The sequence below is a fragment of the Hippopotamus amphibius genome, chromosome X (assembly GCF_030028045.1).
Source record: "Hippopotamus amphibius kiboko isolate mHipAmp2 chromosome X, mHipAmp2.hap2, whole genome shotgun sequence".
NCBI lineage: Eukaryota > Metazoa > Chordata > Mammalia > Artiodactyla > Hippopotamidae > Hippopotamus > Hippopotamus amphibius.
The window spans coordinates 76046381-76068075 of NC_080203.1; the positions used below are offsets into that span (position 1 = coordinate 76046381).

Genomic DNA, 21695 nt, shown 5'->3' on the forward strand with positions numbered 1-21695 from the left:
GACGCCTAAAATTCTACAAGTAGAACGTCATTCCTTTGGCTTAAGGCTTTTTCCCTGTTAAAATGCAAGTGACCCTCCAAAGAGGTATCATTAAGCCTTACAATCTCAAAGTAAAGGAATTTATCCCTTTCCTGAGAGCATGCTTTCCTTATCAAGGAAGAGGACAAACGAGGAGGCACTCAGGAGAGTTGGTGCCAAGAAGCAAGGTCTGGGGGGAATGGAGCAGAGAGAGGAGAAGGAGGATCCCAATACAGACCTCCAACTCATTCACTATTTTGCTGAAGGGCTGTCCCTGTCAGCATCCCGACTGAAATGGGTGCTAACTTACCACTTGGAGCAGGTTACTTGGAAATCAGCCATGTTTTCTGATAATATTGAAGAGTCTTTGATGTGTAGGCATAAAAAGTTTTAGAGCAGTGGAAAAATACATGGCAATAAAACATTTGGTGCAACAACAGATAGGGAGTTACCCACCCGCCCCCCAAATCAGAAGAATCATACATGTCCATAGGAAGAAGATAAACCAATATTACCTTTATAGAGTGCAAATCGCAAGGCCGGGACGAGGGTAAGGCACTTACATGGCCCTGAGAGTGGGTGCCTCCTTAAATTTTGCACCCCAGGCGCCTCACTCACCCCACTCTAGTCCTGGCCCTGGCAAATCGTATTAAAGTGAAGGGTGACCACTTTTACAGACTTGGTGATAATGGAAGGCTGCACTGGAGGAACAGAGCACTGACTGTGAACTTGTCTTCTTAAGGAGCAGTTTGTTGAAGAGAAAGAGAGCAGGTGCGTGGACAGATCTGCTCAGACTGATGGGTCCAGCAGGATTGCAATCCGACCCGTGTCGTCGGAGAGTTAAAATGGGTGTCCAGTGACGCGCTTGTTGTAACAGCCTTGTGGACTCTCCTCTGTCTTTGCACATTCAACGTAATGTTTCCAGATCAACTAGTCGATCTGTGGTCAGTAAGCTAACACAAGCTATTTTGCTGCCTGTGGTCTTGCCTCCTTAAAGGGTGAGCTGTCAGCTAGGGATGCAATTCACAGGAATAGGGACTGAGGGACAAGTTGGGGCCAGGTGGGAGGCCCAGGTGAGAAACTGAGACAGGCAAAGGACAGGAGATAGCAGAGAAGCCTCCTGTTGTGCTGGAATGACTTGCTCTCTACCCTCAACATTTAAACCACAAATACGTGATGAATACCCACCAAGCGCAAAGCGCTCTTAGCTACCGATTAACCTCCTCCCCTGGGGATGAGTCCCTCTACTCCAGACTAGACAGAAGTCAGTCCAGCAGAGCCACCTGCTGCTATTGATTGGAATCAGAGGAAACAAAGGGACAGAAACAACTTGAATTGGAAGCTGATTTCCTGGGGCCAACTTCATTTCCCCTGTATCCTTTCTGTATTCCACCTTCAAAAATGACCATTCTTATTCACACTAGTAATAGTGGCAACAATAGGTTCTCTGAAAGCCTTCCTGGAAGGGGCTTTCAGCCTCTCTTCTCCAGTCTTGGCAGAGTAGGTGCAGAAGGCAGCAAATGTTGTGGTTTGTGCTTGGGTAGCAGACAGAGTTGGTGCTGCGATAGCCAAGGGGAGGCGAGACATTGAGTGTTAGGACTAGGAGAGCTGTCTGGTATTATGTTCATCAAATATTGGTAGAAATTCTACAACTTGGTTGTTTGTTTGGGACTAGGTCCACCTGTTGCAAAATATTAAATGAATATTACCAGTCCTCAATGTTACCTGTGACCACACCATCTCTTGCCCTGAATCCTCTTATGCTAATGGGAACACCACTGGGCACTGGAGGGCCATAGTGAATAGGTAGAAGACCTTCTAAAAATTCCAGGCATATGGAATATTGCAGAGGAAAGCAAGACTCAAGGTAATTGAAAATGTCAAGGTGTCTGGATATTCAGCTTTAGAATCTTTGGGGAAAACCACCAGAGGTGGCAAGGTGAGGGGAGAGGCGAAACCCACTAGAAGTACCAAACAAGAAGCTTCCAGAAAGGTCAGCAGAAGTAACAAGTCCTATACTATGTGAATCTCACACTCTGCTTTAGAGCTCGTAATGGTTCTGGAGTAGAGGGCCCCGGCAGCCTTTCACTTTTGTTAGGTAAAAAGCACAAACACTCCATTTCCCCACAGAGGAAAATGTTTCCGTCCTTTGGAATTCTGAGTCTGGGGGCAGACAAGTGTGGCATTCATGTATAAATTAAGGCCAGGAATGCAATCTTATTTCAGGCAAAACCTTTGAAATTTGGTCAGGACCTTTGAACCAAATAGTTGGAATGTTTTCAAAAGCAACTAGGCTTTCAATAACTGTCTATTATTTGAAGTAGCTTCTATCTAAATCAGAGGGAGTTGCTGATTGCAAGGGAGTTGCTGGGCCTGACCTGTACTCAGAAGTCTAGAATTCAGAACTGTACCAACCAAGGGCCCAGGCCCAGGGCTTCTCTGTGAGAGGCCCAAGTCGCCTCAGCACTCTGTGGTTTTCCAGTTACTCTGTCCACTGTGTGGGCAGTTTGGGGCAAAGGGCTTGCTTCCTACTGAGACCTATCAAAATCAAGATCTGCTTGTCTCTGGGGGCAGTTACCACATCCTCCAAGAGGTTGACCAATGAATCTGTTGGGTGAGGGGTGAAGGAGGAAGAGGTCAAGGGACCCTCTTTGTAAAGCCGGCTACAATTTCATTTGACGTTCCTTTTGCCCTCTTGCGAATGGTGGCCAATTAATTCTCCATTATTGGTCAGCCAGTTTTCTTTGTTCAATGCTGTCTGTTTTATACCCCCAGTCTCCCAGAAACCAGACATATGTAAATCAAATGAATCACGGCTCTTGCTTTGCTTAGAAAATTGAACTGACAAGAGCAGTTAGTGTCTATAAGCTTTGGCAGGGGGTGGGGAGAAGGGGTCACAATGATTGTTCAGGGGCTCTGTCAGCATCCCATTTGCCCCAGTTCTTACATTCTCCCCCAGCACGGTTAATTGAATATTGGTCAAACAGCAGAACCTAAATGGCAAAAGGTAGCCCTTTTTTGGGTTATGGGCCATAGCAACTTGCAAGGCCGCTTTTCAGATTTTGGATCTATCCTTTTTGTCTGTACGTCCTTGGTTTGGAAATAGAGGAAGATTTCCTTTAAACAAAACAAAACCAATCACAAACCACAATCTGAACTGAATGGTGGTGGGCAAGTTACACTTACTTTCTCTCCTCCTTGAGCCTTTGAGGATGCTGCTCCTTCAGCTAATGACTTCCTGTAATGAATGCTATATGCAAATGAAAAGAGAGTTCTTTGCAGCATAAGCTGGGCACAGACACTAGCTATTGTTGTTGGTAGACACTTGAAGGATCTCAAGGTGCACACGTGAGTTACCTTGGATAGATCTGAGTGAACAAATGGCTGCCTCATTTGTTAGCTGACTTGGTTCATCCAAAGCAACCCAGTCCTAACCTTTTCAAGTAAAGGGGTGGGGAGTGGGGGGGGGGTGTCTATATGTTTACTGAAACTCATCACCCTGATCTCCGTGTAGACAATCAAACTGAAAAGGCATGAAGTTCAGGACAGAGTCACATTCATATTTTGCATGACAAAAGCCATCCAATCAACCCCATGCCGAAATAAGTGCACACCTGCAAACCCCTCACGGGGGAGAGTTATACCGTGGTTGAAGAGGCATCAGGGTCCTTCTGTTTCTTCACACAGGGCCATCAGGGCCTTGCTGGGAAAGTGAATAATCAGCAACGGCACACTATGTCCCCTGGGTTTGGCAGCCCCCAATCTGCTCTCTCACTGTGCCCCTCAGTGACAGGAGTCAGGGATGGAGCAGCCTGGTCATTGACTGAAAAGATGGCACATGTGCCCTTGCATTTGAGAATTTCTTCTGAGTGCATGCCGCTGAGGGGAAATAAGGAGAAAATCGGTAGTTAGGGCAAGATTGTAAGTATGAAAACATAAAATGTCTGAAGATGATTAAAGTGCCTGATGATTTTAGTTCTAGATGTGGCCTCTCTCCTGCTGTCCAGAGTGTGAGTTACTGTGAAAGAAATGCAGGCTCTTTTGCTATTTCCATGGTTCCTTTTTAAAACCCTTTTTCTCTCCCCTCTTCTCTACATACGTTTAGTAACTAAACCTTGCTTGCTGAACCCAGGGCTTAGGTATTGGGGCTATCAGGGGTTTCATAGTCTTTTGAAAATTGTGCAATAATTCGACGAGCCAAGGGGTTAGTGGTCTTCAGCAGTTCAGCTGCTGAGGGGCGGGACCTTGGAGTTGCCTTGCTTCCCTTCTTCTGTAGCAAGGCCTTGAAATCATCATTTCTGCCAGCATCTAGGTTGGCACTGCCGCTTGGCCCCGCAGAGGCAGCCAACTCACTGATGGGAGACTCAGCCGTGTTCCTTATTGGTGAGTGGAAGCTTGGTCTGCTGCCGCCAGCAAAGGCCTCACCAGGCTCCTTCCAGCCAAGCAGCTTTCTTTTGGACCTAAATGAGAGAAAGTTTGCTTTGAGTGAATTCATGCGGCAGACATTTCAATACTTCATATAACTTCACAAATGCTGGTGACACGATCTGGGAACTTCTATGCAACAGCCTTGTGAGCAGTCATACTTACCAGCTTTCTCTCTCTCTGCTACGTCCTCAGAGTCCCTTGTCTGGCCCCCTTTCCCTACAGTCCTTTCAATGCCCACAGCTGGAGTCACTTGGCCTGTGCCTGCAGGCTCAGTCCTGCCCAGGTTCTGGTACCAAGGAAGAATTTAAGGAGTCAAAGCTCGTAGCTCAGTGACTCTGAATGAAGACAGCCCAGGAGATGATCCTGTTCTGAACTGGTGCTCCAACTCCGATAACTGGGCTCTTTTCCTTTTCCTCATCATCGAGCCCCTGCTTTGTGCCCTTGTCCAATAACTGGATCCCCGTCTGGTCCCCCTTTGCCTAAGCTTCTGCTTTGATGCTCGGCCTCGTGGCCCCTTCACTTCTTGATGAGATTTTTTGGTATAAGGAATTCTTTGAAGGGTTAACTGTCTGTGACTGTAGGCAGAGTTCTGAGAGAGCAGATGGAGCCACAATAGGCCGTGCGGTTGCTAGGAGATGAGGGGCCTCTCACTCTGCACCTGGTCCTCCCTTCCCCACCAGCCCCTCTTCCACTTCACCCAAAGATGTCAGTGAATTGGAGATGTGAGGCCCCAGAATGCGTTCACATACGTGGGTATCTGAACTTAATCTCCAGTTTCCATTCTAATGGCTGCTTAGAGGTAATAGTTTCTCTTCTGGTATAAGAAGGGAAGGCAATTGCAATAGGAATTAAGGAAATTGGTCCAGACCTGTGGATCACAGTAAATAAATCTTCAGTTGTGCGTGAAGCCACAAACACATCATCATCATCTTCCACAATCCATTCAGCTGTTTTATCACTGATTACACTTTTTTCTTCGGTGCTTGTTTCCATCAAACTCCCTAGGCATAAGAATCAGAAGGAATTACTTTGACCACAGTTGTTAGCACAAAGCACATTCTCATATGTATTTCATCTGATGTTCAAAGCAACTCTAGGAGGGCAGCAGGGTAGCGACTTGCTGTCTCCGTTTTGCAGAGGAACAAGATGTTCCTAAGGTTTTTAATTTGGCCAATGCAACGTGGAGGGAGTGATGAAGCTAAGCCTGGGTCCCTGTTCTCTCATGCCTTTTCCATTACAACAGGTTGCCTGAATATTCTTTTGTTTTAAATGCATCATTTTTAAAACTCAAGGAGCTGAGAGCAATCTAAAGCAATGACTCAACCAGTGGGTGGGAGTGGGACCTATCTGAATTTCAGAGGGAGCCTGTGGAGTTTGAGGAAGCAGATTCTAAAATTACCCGTGGCTTTGATTTGTTTGCTTGTTTTAGTCACAATGATTTAACTTACGTTGAAAGTTCAAATCAGCTCAAGGAAGGCCATAAGATGTTTTTTGGCCATAAGATTTTTTTTTTGTACTGGATATCAAGATTTATTAACAGAGCATGATTTTAATACATGATGAAAAGTAGTCTTGGAAGGGAATTCAGAGCTCAGAATCAGTCCTAAACACACCTGGTCATTTTTGATAGATGCTTTTCCCTTCAGAACAGAGGGATAAAAGATCCGGACTAAACCTGTCATCAAATCAATAAGTGGTGCTGGGATATTTGCATATGCATACTTAAAAATTAAATTGGATTGTTTCACAATTTACCCAGAAATTAACTGTGGATCGAGTATAGATCTTATATGAAAAATAAAACATTAAAGCTTTTAGATGATAATACATGAGGATCTCCTCATCATGACCTCCACCCAGAGAAAGAGTTCTTAAGACCAAAAACAAGCATTAATATAAAGAAAAAACATGATGTGCTTTACTCTATAAAAATGAAGAAATTCTGTCTCTGGGAAAAAATCACAATCAAGCACAAAAATGAGCTGTTCACAGGTGGTGAAGTTGGATTCCAGTAAGTTAAATAAATTGCCTACGTTTATACAACTACCAAGAGACAAAGCAGGCCCTTGGGCATTTGTGCCTTTCCCAAGCCTCTGCACTGTGATGGAGTTCCCTTTGGAAGATCCAGGTTGTAACACTGGGTTCATTGTATTTAACCATGTTTCTTTAGCATCCATGGAGTGCGAGGGACCCAAGAAATTGGCCATAAGATTTTGATGTTTGGTGTTAAGGGTTTCAAAAAGGATGAGAAACATGGACAAACCTGGAGGACATTATGCTAAGTAAAATAAGCCAGTCACCAAAAGACAAATATTGTATGATTCCACTTATATGAGGTCCCTAGAGAAGTCAAATTCATAGAGACAGAAAGTAGAAGAGTGGCTGCCAGGGGCTAGGGAGGGAGGGTGATGGGGAGTTATTGTTGACTGGGTACAGACTTCAGTTTTGCAAGATGAAGAGTTCTGGAGATGGATGGTGGTGACAGTTGTACAACGCTGTGAATGTGCTTAACACCTACTGAAGTGTACACTTAAAAATGGTTAGGATGGTAAATTTTACATTATATGTATTTTACCACAATTAAAACAAAAAGAGACAAGAAAAACCCCCAAAAGGATGAGAAACATTATCTACCCTGGTCTTACGTTTCCAGGAAGAGCTAGGCTCAAACCATCCAAGAAGGTGAGCCCCATTTCCTCTAGAAAACACTAAGAAAAGCTGCTGCTGGTAACATATGCCACTGTTTGAAGCCTGCGAGCCTGCCAGCCTGCCATGGTGCTTGAACTCAGGCTGGGAGGGTACTAAGTCCCATGCATGAAAGGAAATTCAGTGTGGCTGGTGAAAAGTGCTATACAGTGAGGTGGAGAGATAGTGCCTACGGCAGGAGATGCCTGCCTGAGAGGAAGATGGGCTCCTAAGTGCTAAGACCTACTTTGATTTCATCAGCTCAGCACTGGGGGTTCCAGGGGAGATTGGCCCAAACTGGGCCTTGGAGATCCGCCCAAGGGCAGTGAGACCAATTTAGAGTAACTGAAACCCTCAAGAGGTGTCCCCTACTGATTTGGTCACCCTGGGATCAGGATCATTATCTGGGGGCATTTGCTTCTGCCTCTGGCACTCTGTCTTCACCCTCGTCTCTCCTGGGATTGAAAGGAAAAGCCAGCAGACACTTTACTAACCTGGAGGGCTTGCCTCCCTTTCGCTGCCGGCCTGCTGTGTGGAGGTGGTCCTTGTACCAGCCAATGGCAGGTGGTCACTAGTTGGGAGACACTTGACATCTTCCTCCAGGGTGATTATGGGGCTGAGAGGCAACCTTGGTTCGGCTGTGTAGGCCTCCATTTGAGCCGTGGGTGAGGTGAGAGGCAGGTACAGCACACTGGGCTTTTTTGGTACAGGAGGTGGAATCTTGCCTTTCTTTTTCTCAGCTTCTTCTTGACTCTGGAGGCTAATTCTTTCAGGCAGGGCTCTCCCCTTGGGGCCCTCATCCTCTGTACTTCCCTGGGGAGGTTGCTGTGTTCCTGAGAAGAAAGCACCAGAGGAACTGGCAAAAGGTGTGAAAACAAGAGATGAGGGTGCTGTTGACTCCCTCGGACTTCTGCTCTCAGGGGAGCTGCCGGACTTTGGTTTCCGCACCACCATGTAGATATCTTGAGAGAGTGGCCTCATGTGTTGAATTGAGCTCTTGGGGGTCATAGCCAAGGTAGGCGAAATTAGTGGGTTCTCCTCAGGGACAGATGGTGGCTTATGGACCAAGCTTGGAGGCCTTCGGGCCAGCGGGGGCTTCTCGGCTATGGGAGGTTTCATCTTTCTCTCTGGCAAGGTGAAGACTTCAGCTCCTGACTCCTCAGCATAGTCAGGGCTCTCAATGTCATCTTCTGGCTCAGACTTGCTGACTGACCTCAGGCGAACAGAACGTAAGTCAGACTGAGTAACCATGGGCATGATTGGCTGGTTGGGGCTAGTTTTCTGGGCCAGCTTGGCCCCAAAATTTGTATCTGAGTGATGCCGGCTCACCTTGGTTTTGCTTCGGATGGAGATACTCATACAAGACAGATCCAGGTTGGTTGAAGATGTCAATGGTAGGTCAAACGATAGCCGTGACTTGGACATTTTCTCCATTGGTGATGTTGGGGGTAGTGATGACTTCCTCTCAGGTACCACTGGACGCACCCGGACACTGCCGCTTGGAGGGGGCAAGTGGCCCAGGGTCAAGGACATGGAGACAGTGGGTGTTGGTGTCTCTGACTGGCTTGAGTATCCACTGGAGGGTGACATCAGCCCAGTGGGCCTTCCTGGAGAGGATATCTCCCTGGCCTCTACCTCGATGGAAAGTTGGGAAGGCGTCGTGGCTCTGGAGGTGGAAGGGGAGGCAAGAGACTCTGAGCTGCCCTGAACTTGGGTGCACTCAATGACTGTGGTGCCAGTGGCAGTGCTGGAGCTGGACAAGGATTGGTAGGTGTCACCAGACTTCCAGTCAGTAAGATACCAGTGGTGGGCGAATTGTGTACCTTCTGGGTCTTTGAAGGTTGGCACAGCTGGGTGACCCTGAGTATCTGGGTGGGATGAGTGATGTCCTTGGTGTTCCAAGGAGAGGCAAAGGCTCCTGGGCCTCTGGTCCTTGGGCAGCGCTGACCCACCTTCTGGCAAGAGGACTGGTTCATCTTTGACCAGTGAGACACTGCGAGTCGGAGGGGAAGGCTTCTTCTTGGCCTTCTTGAGTGAGATGCTTTTGGACCTCTGCCTTCTGTGCTGGGCCTCCTGTTGGGCACTGAGGGAGGCAATGTTGTCGGCACTGTTACTGCCCTCAGAACTTGTACTGGCGTAAGGCAGGGAGCAGGCTTCACCAGCCTTCTGCTCCTTGTCATAGTCCTCATCCGTGGTGCCTGTGTCTGTGGGTACAGACAGTGACCGCTCCCGGAATCTGCTGACCCCACCTGGGCCTGTCTCCAGCCTTGAGGTACCACCAGTCAGAAGGCCAATCTTGGAGGGTCGTATTGATACTTGCTTTCGTTGAGTAGAATGCTCAGAGTAGCCAGCGGACCCACTGCATCCTGCTGGGATATCATGAGTGACAAGGAGGGTAGCAGCCTCCTTAGGAACCAGAGGTGGCAGTGTGTGCAGAGAGACCCAAGAGTTCCCAGAGGAAGGACTTTTTCCATTTTCATTGACTTGACTGCTCTGAGCGGTGGCACTTGGAGTCACGTAGGTGAAAGCATCTCCCTTCCAGGAAGTGGAGAACGTTGATTCTGTTGGTCCATTGCAAGAACTGGGGACGCTGTACACCATCCCCATGCTCTCCATGCCAGGGGGTTTTGTGCCACCACGTGCCTGGAGAGGTTCTCCCGGATCACTAGAAGGATTTCTTAGTACCGGTGAGGTGAGATTTGGGAACCGAGCTTCTTGACTGATGGCAACTCTTCCATGAACGTCTTCTGGAACTGAATGGCTGGGCCTGATGTCTGAGGTGGTAGAGTGGGCCACACTGCCTGCTGGGCTGTTGCTGTGACCTGGGGGAGGTAAACACAGAATGTTAGTGGTACAGCCAGGGATCCCCTGGTGGCAGTTGCCACCAAAGAGATGGGAGCACCAAATTTTTGCCAAGAAGCATTTGCCAACAGCTTGGTCAGAATTCCTTGGTTCTTCCTTTTCATAGATGAGGATGCTGGGGAAGTTGGATCCTTGCCCATCACCACACAGTGAGTCACAGGGTGCCCTTGAATTGTGCAGATGGCTGCCAAAGGCTTTCCAGCTTTGAATATGCCTTTCAGAGCTGAAGTGCCACGTGGGAGTACCATGGGTTTTTCCCAGGCTTTCACCCCAGGCTCATGAAACCACCACAGACCTCAGCGTTCACCTCTCCTGAGATGAAAGCAGAGGCTTTCGAACTGATAAAGGACAGCCGTGTGCCCTTCAGCTCCAGCAGTGCATCAGAAGTATGCCACAGCTGGAAATTTCAGAGTCTGGTTGCATTTTTGGCACCTGTCACTTTTTAGCTTGGCAACAGGAGAAAGTGAGGATAACGTACAGATGTGAGGAAATCATTCATATGTTGAAAAACCCCAAAGATTTTCTCATATACCTAACAATTATTATATCATGATGATGTTACATGATGATGTTACATGGTGATGACGACGATGATGACGATGATGAGTACTCTTAAGATAATTTACAATAGCAGCTACCATTTGCTGAACACATACTATGGTAGGAAATTACATACAATAACTCTAATCCTCACGACCACTCCACCGGGTTGGAATCATCATTTCCAATTTACAGACGAAGAAGCTGAGGTTCAGAGAGGTTAGGGAACTTGGCTAAGGCCTCACAGTTAGTAAGTGGAGAGGCCGGAATTTGTATCCATATCTCTCTGGTCTGTGCTCTTTGGATGGCATTCATTTAATGGCAGTAATGGTTTTGTGAAGATGGTACCTTTAGCGATTATTCCCCTCTTTATCTACCTGCCAAATTCGACATTTATAGTTATATTCCACTTATAATGGGAAACAATAACATAACAAATTTATTAGCCTGGGAGACCTGCTCTCCATATTCAGTTGCTGCCCTTGACAAAAGGCCCTTCATTATCCTTAATTTTTATATTGGCTTTTTCAGAATGTCCAAAGTCCCCCCCCACCCCAACCAATCCTTCTTGTTCCCTGTCACAGCAATACAACTTGGGTTGCAGAAATGCTGAGAGTGAGCAAGGAGAAGGGTTTGGGGGATCAGCTATGGTGGGGTCACCTTGGTCTCGCTGGGAATAGTTAGAGAATCCAATAATGGTCCGCCTCCGCCTCAGGGTGGACTTGGGGTTCACGGCTGTCTCTGTGTTAAACAACGAGTGTCGCAAACTTGCGTGTTTATCAAACTGCTGCCCTGTAGCCAAAATAAAGACACTTGGTGCATCCCGGTTTCTGTTTACAGTATGGTAGAAACTGGCCTGAGGTAAAGAGAAGGGATGACGGCAGTAGCGATGAGCATGAATAGCATCCAGGCAGGTGACCCTTCTTCCCCATCCCTCCCAACTTGGCCCTGGGCACCCGCAGCTCCAAAGCACGCATGCTGGCTTTCAGAGGTCCACCCAGGGTCACCTGTGAGTCTTAGGTGGCTGAGAGCCACGGTTTTCAACCCTGGCTACATATCGAAATAAACTGGGCAGCTTTTCAAACTCTAATAACTGGACCCCACCTCAGAACACTTAATACTCTGGGAATAGGGCCCAGGTGGAAGCATTTTCTCAAACTCCCCAGGGGGGTTGATTATTGCGATGTACAGCCCGGGATGAGAACCACTGGAGTGGAGAGACAGGTTGAGACTAGATGTTGTTTGATTACAATCTTGTCTCAGAGAAAAGCCTTTGTTCAGGCAGTTGAGGACAGTGTCTCCAAGAAGCTGCCCCAACCCTTCCCACCATCCAGGAGGCAGTCTGATGGTCTGCCCTCCAACCACTTGATCACATTTGATCAAAGTTCGCCCCTGAGTGGTGCTTGAGATCTATTTTTCTCAAAGCACCTGCTTAGTCTTTGCTCCTATGGAGTTGCTAGGGCAGGGGCAAGGTGAGGGCAGTGGCGTGAGGTTTGCTGCTTCCCCACCCCCACTGTCTCTCATTCAGTGGCTGGCTAACCAAACCCTCCCTTCTCAACCCGATGGCCACAGAGCTACCCCCCTCCCCAGCAAGTGGCTCTGTGGGCAAAACACAGGGCCAGACTCATTGAGAGTAAAGTAGAAGTTCAAAAACAAAGTGCCCACCATCACTTTGTGAGTTCCTCCTCTCAGCTCTCATACCTCTTAGTACATCTCCCTAGGCTCTGGGTTCTATTTCCTGAGGTGACACCAGTGGTGCTGGATGACCCCATATCCAGGGAGCATCACCACCTGTGACCAGAACTATCCTCATCATCTTCGTCAACTTTCTCCAGCACACCACGGGCCGGCGCTGGCTCTGGTCCCCTTGGGTTAGGAGGTCTTATTTTCATCAGGTCGTTGGCCCTATCTCCTTTTGAAATGGCTGACCCTCCTCCTCTTCCATTTACAGCCGGTGAAGTGTGGAGAATGAATTAATAATGGGCATGGTACAGGGTGCCGCATGTCCCCAGAGACACAGCCAGCTGAGCTGTACGTTATTTTCCCCATCTCAAGGTAGTACTGGATCCCTCTTTGGGCTTACACAAGTAGAGGAGGCCCACCTCACTAGGAGACTGAGTGATGACTCAAATTGCCACAGGGCCTTTGGCCAAGGCTGTGCCCTGGGTCTCATCCTCCCATTTACCGCCAGCACGCTGAACCCCACACTTCCCCTTGAAAGTCCTATCTGTGTGCTCCAAACCCAGCTTCTGGCACAAGAAGTTTTCTTTCCCCAAACCAAACATAACTCATACACTCTAAGTTTCCACAGATGCTCCAAATAGCACACAAATTCATAAAATTTTAGAGTTTTCTGTTAAGAGAGTTTCCTTTGCCATCAGATGGCCTCGGTTAGTGTGGCAGGGCCAGTAGAGAGTGAAGAAAGAGCATGCCTCCGTTCCCTGGCGAGAGCCACGACCTTGACAGTGCGGGGTGAGCCAGTAGCAAAGAAGTCTCGCTCCCTCCCCCAGCACCCAGTGCATTTGGAGAGGATGATCTGTAGCTGGCATGGAGGGAAGCGAACAGAGGTGATGCTAAGCAACTCTACCGGAGACATTGATGGGCACGATGTCAGAGTGCGTGGGACAAGGCTGGAGCCACCGCTTCTCCTCTAGGACAGGCAGAGGGAAGGGGCTATTCCAGGCAGCTTGCTTGTCGGCTGTGGTAGGCAGGCTCAGGGAGGCCTCAGGGGCCCTCACACCCTGCATGGTAGTCTCATCCTCGCTCAGCTGCTGTTTTGTGGGCTGTTGGGAAAGAAGGTGATGGGAAGGGTGTGCTCCCGACTGGAGACGAGCTGTGCCCACAGGAGGGCTGTCTAGGCAGGGTGGTTGGAGGCTTCATCTGGGAGGCAGGAAAGCGTGGACAGGCTGACAGGCCAGACACCTGCCATGTAGGGCCCATCTCGGCAGGGCCTTAGGATGGCTCTGCTGGTGAGCAGAGGTGAGCAGCAGCTTCCGGTGGGTAATGTAAGCAGTTCCAGGTCCCCCATCCGTGGGCATGGGGCGAGCTCTGCATGCTGGCTTTCCCAGGTGGGGGAAGAAGCAACTCACCATCAGTACAAACTCCAGACGCCTGGCAGACTGGGGCCTTGGGCTGGGGGTGGGCTCAGGGGCCTCATCAGCAGAGCGGAAGGTCTGCCCCGGAAGTCTGGCCTCCGAGTACTGTTCCTCATATTCTTCTGAAAAACAGCACAGTGGACACACACTCTAGGGAGCCACGGCCAAGTGCCAGGCCGGGGAAGGACCGTGAGCCGGGGGCTCCTGCTCTAGCTGCCAGGTCTGACCCACATTGTTTCTTTAGGATAGTTCCTGGCATCTGAGCCTCTGGATTTGGGAATGGAAAAATGCATATTTCTTACGAGGAGAAAAGATAGTCAATGGATTTGGGTTGTGCTGGTTCGGGGACCAAGTCTTTGTCTCCATGGCCCCCACCTTAAGTGCTCAGCTCAAGGAGGAGGCTCAGGATGCAGATGCCTTTTGCTACTCTCTGCTGAAAGGTCCTCTCTTTGAAGCCCTGCAGCTCTTCAGGTTTTCTGCAACCCTACCAATGACATGACCTGTGTGAAGCACGAAGAAAGTTGCATTGGGAAGTCCAACGTGGAATGCTCCCTTGGATGCTGAGAACTCTTACCTGAGCCTCTGAAGGCTTGGTTCCCTGCACCTTACTCCCACTGGGGGCGGGGGGGGGGGGGAATGTCAGTTCCAGAGGGGCTAAGGTGAAGGCGAGGAAAGGTGGAGGTAGTGGTGGGGAAGGAAGGAGAAGTTCAGGTGCACATTTGGGGAATAAGAAGGATGCAGAAGATTTGAATGGGTTTCATTTAAGCGATGAATTCAATGAGTGAAGGAAGTGAGACTAAAGAATGAACAGCCAGGGCTCTGCACGTTTGAACAGAGACTTGAAGAATCATAGAAACTTGGGGTCAGGAGGTGCCTTGAGGGTTCTCTCGTCCAACACCCCATTCTGGGCTCCACCTTCCTCAGCAGCCCTTCCAGGTGTTTCTTCAGCCTCCACACACACCTGCCTGCAGAGAAGCCTTCCTCCCAAGGAAGCCTTCCTCCCAAGGCAGCTCATTCCATCCAAGGACAGTTGGGGCTTTCAGGCATGTCAGAAAAGTTCTTCCTTATCTTGAGGTGAAATCTGCCTGCCCCTAGGTTTCTACCCACCTGTCCTCATTCTGCCCATGGTGGCAACACAGAGCACACTGACTCTTTCTGCATGGCAGCTCCTCTCTCATCTGAACACATGGCTCAGGGTGTTCCTTGGAATCTTGCTTCTCTAAGCTTGCCACTGCCCTGGCAGGGAGGTGGGAGTCATGGCTGTTGTCCAGCTGGATGGCCCCTCTGCAGTTTTCTATTCTCCGTAAAAGTTAGCCTTTGTTGGTATGGATAAATGACAGCTCATAAGACTTCTTTTCACTTTTAATGTTCACTTAACAAATGTTCTCTTGGGGATCCAGCCCTGCGCCAGGTGCTTCTGGAAACCTGAGAGTAGTAAGAGATGAGATCTTTTCCATTCAGAAGCCCAGTCTGCTTAGGTGGACAGAATATATACCTGGGACTAGTAGATGAATGAGTAAATGAACAAATGAAAGAAAAATCAGTTTGGAACTATACAGGTCCTCTTGAGCTGGATGGTACAAAGGGCCTTGTATTAGTGCTTAAGGAGGGAATGATGCAAAGTGCAGAACTAGTGTTAAAGGTCTTTTTGGACGTGGTAAGAATAGAACTTGGAGGAAAGTATAAGGATTGGAGTGGGGAAGAGGGAAGAAGGGCTTCTAGGCTTCAAAAAGAGACCCAAAAGGGACAGTGTGTGCCTGAAGGGTATAAGGAGCTTGTGACTAGCACTGGGGTTTTATTTGTATTATTTTCTAGAGATCTAGCTTACCTACAGTAAAGTGCACAAATCTTAAGTGTGCAGTTCAATGAATTCTGACATATGCATGCCCCTTGTAACCTCTATCCAGATATCTGCAGCACCCCAGTAGTCTCTCTCATAGCACTGAGTTTTAATCCTCTTGTCACGTACACTGGATGAATCCCTCTGGTCAATGTGTATGTTTTTTCATATTGTAAGGTCCTGTCAGGGACCACATTGTTTTTTTTCTCTTTTACATTAATTTTAATATTGTGTCTAGATCAGCCTATGTTCCAAAGGACACAGACCGGGAGTTGATGTTGTTGATGTTGCATCTTAGATTCTCTCCAGCTGCAAGATACTCTTGCTAATCGGTTTACGAATACCCTGTTTTTAATTCCCACAAACTAGTGCCTTGTGGGGAACTGGAATCCCCATTTTAAAGGTGACTGACTAATCTGAAGCTCAGAGAGGTTGGGTAATCTGCATAATGTCACACAGCTAGTTAGGTGTGGGATTCAAATTAGATTCTAGCTCTGATTTCAAAGTCAGGGTTTTCTCACTCTGCCTGGTGCATGCAGTCTGACTGCTCAGGCATTATGGCTGGGCTGTTTCTCTGGGTTTTGTGGACCCAGCTTTGTGTACAAGGTGCTCATCAGTATATTCCAAAGACACTGGGTTGGGAATTAGGGGGGATGAGATGAGCTCTGAGTGCTGTGTATTGCTCTTACTTTGGTGAGGTAGGAGCCACCCAGGAGATATGTGGACAAGGTTATCACAAACGCAGAGTGAGTGAAGCCCAGAGTGGCAGACCCCGGAGATGCCTCCTTTGTCTTTGAGCGCCCGGATTCCAAAGGCTTGGATGCTGTGGCAAGAGAAGGCCTGAGGGTATGTGGCCCACATTGCGGGAGTCTCTCATCCAGTGCTCTTTGTAAATGACTTGACCCATGCATGGCCCTGCCTCGGCCTCTGTCCCTTTACCCCCCAGAGACTACGGAACTGAAAGAAAGGAGCTGGTGAGGTGGGGGGACACTGGCTGTAACAGCCGTAGAATTAGGGCCTTTTGGAGTCAGTAGTATGGAACGTGAAAGATGGAAAGTGTGTGTTCTTGTTTTTCAATAGGTTTTCTACTATTCTCTCTCTTTCTCTCGCGGGTCCCTGTCCTCTTTCTTCGTCGCCTCCCTCCAGCCGCTGCGCATCTGGCCCGTGGGCTCCGGTCGCAGCCCCCCTCCCTCTCAGTACCTTGCAACAGGCTCTGGAGATTGAGCTGCGCCTCGCGAAGCAGCTCCTCTACACTCGGGGGCCTGCCCGAGGAGAGGAACACGTTCACTGGCTGTTGCCATGACGACCTCGAGTGGGCAGTCGCTGTCGCATTTTCCCGACCCGAGTTAGCTGCAGCTAGGGAAGGAGAGAGGCAGTGAGAGGCGCCGCCGGTGGTGGGGGAGAGCGGGGGGCGGCGCGCGGCGGCCAGTGGGCGCCCGCGGTTCCCCAAGATCCGCCCAGGCCGGGGGGCGGGGGGGCGGCGCGGGCCGCGCTTAAAAGGCGGGGACGCGCCAGCCGCAAGATTTTTCCTCGACAGATCGTGCCGCAGTCCGTTCCCTCTCTCGCCGTCAGCCTCCGCCCGCCCGATCCCCGCCTCACTGCCTCGCCGCCCGCCTCCTCCGCCCGGCGCCTTCCTGGCTCCCGCCGCCGCCCGCCCTTTGCGCTCCCCGGGACGAGGTAACGCGCCCCGGCCCGAGCCGCCAGGCCCTCCGCGCTCGCCTTGGTGGGTTTGGTTCGGCCTCCTGCGCGCCCCGCCGCCGCCCCTGGCTCCTCTCGCGGCCCCCAGCTCCCCATCCCACCCCCGCCCGCAGCCCCAGGCCCCGGCTAGTCCTGATGTCCGAGACGGCCGGGAATCTCAATAGCCTCCGCATGGCAAACGTGGCCCTGCGCGAAGAATTAAATGCCCTTCGCGGGGAGAATGCCAATTTGGGTCTTCAGCTCGGCAGAGCCCTGGCCGAGGTCAATTCCTTGCGGGGCAATGTCTCGAGCTACATGCGCTGGCCGGTGCCCGTGGTGCCCGTCCTTTCCGAGGAGAACTTTGAGTTCCCGCTCAGTGAGATCGACGCCGTTCCCGAGGGAGACCTGCCCTTCCTGTGCTGGCCTACCCCGCGCGCGGAGCCGGAGTGTGCCGCGGACGAGCTGTTGATTAGCGTGATCCAGGATTGCGGTACCTCCGGTGGGCCCGCCGATCCACTCCCGCTGCCCAGTCCGCCCCCACCGGCGCTGCCCCCGCCCCCGGCCAAGGAGCTGCCCCCACAGCCTCCTGTGCCATCTCTGGAGCGGCCCGAGATAGAGCCCTTCTCGGGCGACCCAGTCTACCTGGCTGAATTCCTGATGCAGCTAGAGACTTTCATAGCCGACCACGAGGATCATTTCCCCGCGGGCGCTGAGCGGGTGGCCTTTCTGATTTCCTTTTTCGCTGGTGAAGCCAAGAACTGGGCTGTCTCAGTCACCCAGGAAGGAAGCCCCCTGCATGCCAACTTCCCGCGCTTCCTGGATGAAATCCGTAAGGAATTCTGTGGCCCCATCCCCCCAAGCGTGGCAAAAAAAGCCATCCGCAAGCTCAAGCAGGGAGACTGTACCCTGGGCAGTTATGCAGATGCTTTTCAGTTCCTGGCTCAATTCTTGTCTTGGGATGACTGCCGCCTTCAAAACCAATTCCTCAAAGGCCTGTCAGAGTTCTTCCGCAAGGAGCTCTTATGGTCCACTGAAATGGCCGACCTGGACGAGCTGATTCTCGAGTGCGTGGAGATAGAAAGGAAAGTGCGTGTCCCCAAGCCAATCCCACTCCCTGGGGTTCGCAATATCTTCTTCCCTTTTACAGCAGACCGTAATCTCGAAGGTGAAGAGGGAGAACAGTGCCACAGTGGGGATGAAGATGAAGAGGCGCGCAGGCGCAGGCTTCACGACAAGGACCAGTGGAGGCGTGTGAGAGCTATTCAGCAGGAGACCAGGGGGGAGGAGCAGGAGAAGAGGAGGAAGAGGGAGGAAGAGATGAGGAAGAAGGAGCTGAAACAGAAAAGGGAGGAGGAGGAGGAGGAAGAAGAGGAGGAGGAAGAAGAGGAGGAAGAGGAGGAGGGGATGAGGAAGAAGAGGAAGAAGGAGGAGGAAGATCAGAATAAGGATGAGAAAAAAGAGGAACATGAGGGTGGCCATCAGGAACCGGAGCAGGGGCCGGAGCAGGAGCCAGAACAGGAGCAAGAGACGGAAGATGAGACCCAGGACGATGACCTGGATGAGCTGATGGAGATGGAGCCCACCTACGCCAACGCTTCATCCCAGACTTCTGGCTACTATCATGAAAATTTCCTAGATGTGTCACCTCCCATCATACAGCCCAGCAGACGGAGGAACCAGAATCGAGTTCCCCTCCTGGAGGGCCTTCCAGGTACCAATTCACCATTCTACAGTTCACCGCCACTGATTCACCGGGCAGGTCGCCTGGGGCAACGCCAAATTCGTCGCCGTCCCCCGGTGCTATTCCGCCTCACTCCAAGGCAGGGGGGGCACCGGGCTGCGCGGGGCCGCATTCGCGTGTGAGAGCTGGGGCGAGCTGGCCCCCCTGGAACACACCCTTCCACTGCATCCCTGCCCCTGCTTTCGCTGCCACATCTGCCCCATTGACTGACCAGCACTTTAAGGAGTACCAGACCTGCAGAGCCCGAAGAAGACCTGGAGAGCTCCAGACCGTCCTGCAACCGTGACCGAGGAGTGACACCCAGGAAAGGAGGGCTATCCTCTTGGTGTGCACTTTGCTCAGTTGTGCCATGAGCTAGAGAGCAGGTTTCTGGGCCTGTTCCCATAAATGAACTGGTCACCCTCTTGTATTTCCCCTCTAGTTGTTCCAAGCCCTCACTTCTCCTGTGTTTATTCACGCTGTGTTCTATGGTTTAATCCTCTGACTGGCTAACCAGGACTTCACCCAATGCCTCACTGCTCTGCCCCAGTGAGCGAAAGGACAGGCTCCACTGAACTCTTAAAGCCATTGAGGCCACTTACTAGGTATAATCAGTGGAGAGCAGGATGCTATCAAGAAACATGCCTGGAAGCCTACACTTGCTTCAGGTCACCCCTCCAGCAGGAGGGCCCCGAGGAGCCCCCTCCATCTGGCCCAGTGAGAGTATGCAAAACCACATGTCCAATGGACTATCTGGCTGAGACCTGTCCTTGACTGACTGAGTAAGCTGGTTCCACCTTCCCACAGACTACGCGCTCAGGGCCTCAGGGCTCTCTAGATCTGAGACCCTCCTACTCCATTGCCCTCCTGGGTATCCCCAGTGGACGGAGCCCAGTGTTCCATGCCCTACCCCTTTCCTTGACATTGCTTAAAGGGTAGGCAGTTGGGTGGAGGAGGAGGAGGAGGAGGAGGAGGAGAAAGCAGCAGCAACAACTCAGTTTGACCTTGTAAGGGAGTGACTCTTTCCTTAGGGACAGTGGTCTTCTCCCCCGGCCAGGCTTTGGACTGCAGTCTCTAGCCAAAGGTCTTGGCAGAAGATTTGCCATCCTTGGGGTTCCAGAGGTGACCTAATTGGCCCTTCCTTCCCAGGCTGCCAGAGAGAGGCACCCAAGGCCTGCTCTTCAACTCCAACTTAAAGGACTCCTTAGTTCTGAGAGTAGAGAGGAAGGTTCTCTCTACAGAGACCTCAGCCACTGCAGCCTGGCAGCCGGGATGACCTCGTGTCTCTCACATGCAGGTCAAGCCATGGCCTGGTGCTGGACATCGAGTAGATGGTGAGGCTTAAGAGGTTGACTGCCTCCTAGTAACTCCTGGGGCTTCTGGGCCCTAACCCTGGGGGCCCTCATAGGGACTTGCTGCTTGCCTTGGGTCCAGAAAACACTGCTTCTGCGGTGAAAAATACACACTTTATCACTGGCCACAGAATGCCAGCCAGATCCACTGCTGGCCTGAACTGCCCTCTACACTGGTCTTCCTGCACAGGGCCTGGCAGCCTGGCAAGTGCAGCCAAAGTGTCTGTGGCCAGAGGGAGGAAAACATAGTAAGTTAAGCCTCTGTTCCTCACTGGAGTCTGACAGATAACCTCAGCCCAGCCTTAGGATTTTGAGCCCGGAGGCAAGAGGAAGGAGCTGGAGGAAGAGGAGTCATGGAGAAGCCCAGTCCTCTGGCTGGTTTCTGGTGAGGTCTCTGTTCATCAGTGGGAGGTAAGAAGCCCTTTTGTTGCTCACATGTTTCAGCCTGAGGATCTGTGGAGACAGGTTCCTGTAACCTGTGGCTATCTTTTGAAAAGGCTACCCCCCTCCTCCAAAGGGAAAAGTAACACATAATCATTACAGAAAATTTGGCAAATAGAGAAAAAAATGAGGACCCAAAAGCCCCAAACATTCAGAATCCCACTACACAGACACAAGCACTGTTAACACTTTGCTGCCTTTCTTTCTAGTGTGTTCTCACTTTTCAAAGCCAAGATCATCCTGTGAGCTCTTGATCAGCCAGATTTAAAATGGCTGCCACCTATGCAATCACACAGACTGAATAATTTATTTAAGCATTTCCCTAATGTGTTGGACATGTCAATTGCCTGGTTTCCCCCATCCCCAGCAGTGCAGGAGTAAATAACCCTGTAAAGAAATGTTTTTCTGTTTTTCAGCTATTTCCTCAGGAGAGAGTTCCAGAAGGGGAACCGCTATTCTTCAAGGCCGTGGACCCTGTTTGCTGATGGTCAGCACGCTGGCCCTGCTGCCCACATCCCTGCCAGAGAAGTGCAAAGGACAGGTGCCTTGCACCCCCACCTCCAGTGACCCCTCCGCACAGGCCCTGCCTGTTCCCATGGTGCTTCTCGTCCCGAGCCCATGTAGCCTTGGTCGGGGAAAGAGCAGATGAGCAGTGAGCTGGTTTCTGGCCTTCTGGTGGCAAGGGGACTTGGGCTCCCCTTTGACCCTCTTCCCGCCTTTTCCCAGATCTTCAATATTGTGATGTAATAGCCACAAGAGCTGTAAGAGGAACTATAGGCTTTGGGCGCTTTCTTGGGTTGAAAGAGGGGTGGGTGGGGGGATGCATGCAGGGGTATGCAGGCAGCCCAAGGATTCCCAGAGACCCCAGGAAGAAATCATTTGAAACCAATGTGTTACTGTGTTATTGTTGCATTACTGTGTTGTGAAGATGAGAAATTGTTCTGTATGCTAAAGCTTTCTCCTCAATAAAAAAGATAAAGGGTGTGTAAAGACTGTGTCTCTCTGGGTTATTGAGCAAGCACAGAAGCCCACCTAGG

The 21695-nt window shown here is 50.5% G+C and overlaps 2 protein-coding genes across 2 annotated transcripts in view; one reads left to right on the forward strand and one right to left on the reverse strand.

Annotated features, from left to right (window-relative positions):
* Positions 1-549: 549 nt before the first annotated feature.
* Positions 550-21695, reverse strand: part of NHSL2 (NHS like 2) — a 262419-nt gene continuing 241273 nt past the window's right edge. The window contains exons 2-8 of the mRNA XM_057719248.1: positions 16669-16824; positions 13623-13750; positions 13121-13316; positions 11194-11325; positions 7626-9953; positions 5315-5447; positions 550-4478 (exon numbers count right to left, since the gene is read on the reverse strand). Coding sequence (XP_057575231.1) covers positions 4154-4478; positions 5315-5447; positions 7626-9953; positions 11194-11325; positions 13121-13316; positions 13623-13750; positions 16669-16824 — 3398 coding nt within the window. The 3' untranslated portion in view covers positions 550-4153. The remainder of the gene's footprint in view (positions 4479-5314; positions 5448-7625; positions 9954-11193; positions 11326-13120; positions 13317-13622; positions 13751-16668; positions 16825-21695) is intronic.
* On the forward strand, positions 16909-21634 carry RTL5 (retrotransposon Gag like 5). Its single transcript, XM_057719251.1, has 2 exons — positions 16909-20628; positions 21075-21634. The coding sequence occupies exon 1, from the start codon at positions 17302-17304 to the stop codon at positions 19006-19008; it is 1707 nt and encodes a 568-aa protein (XP_057575234.1). The 5' UTR covers positions 16909-17301; the 3' UTR covers positions 19009-20628; positions 21075-21634.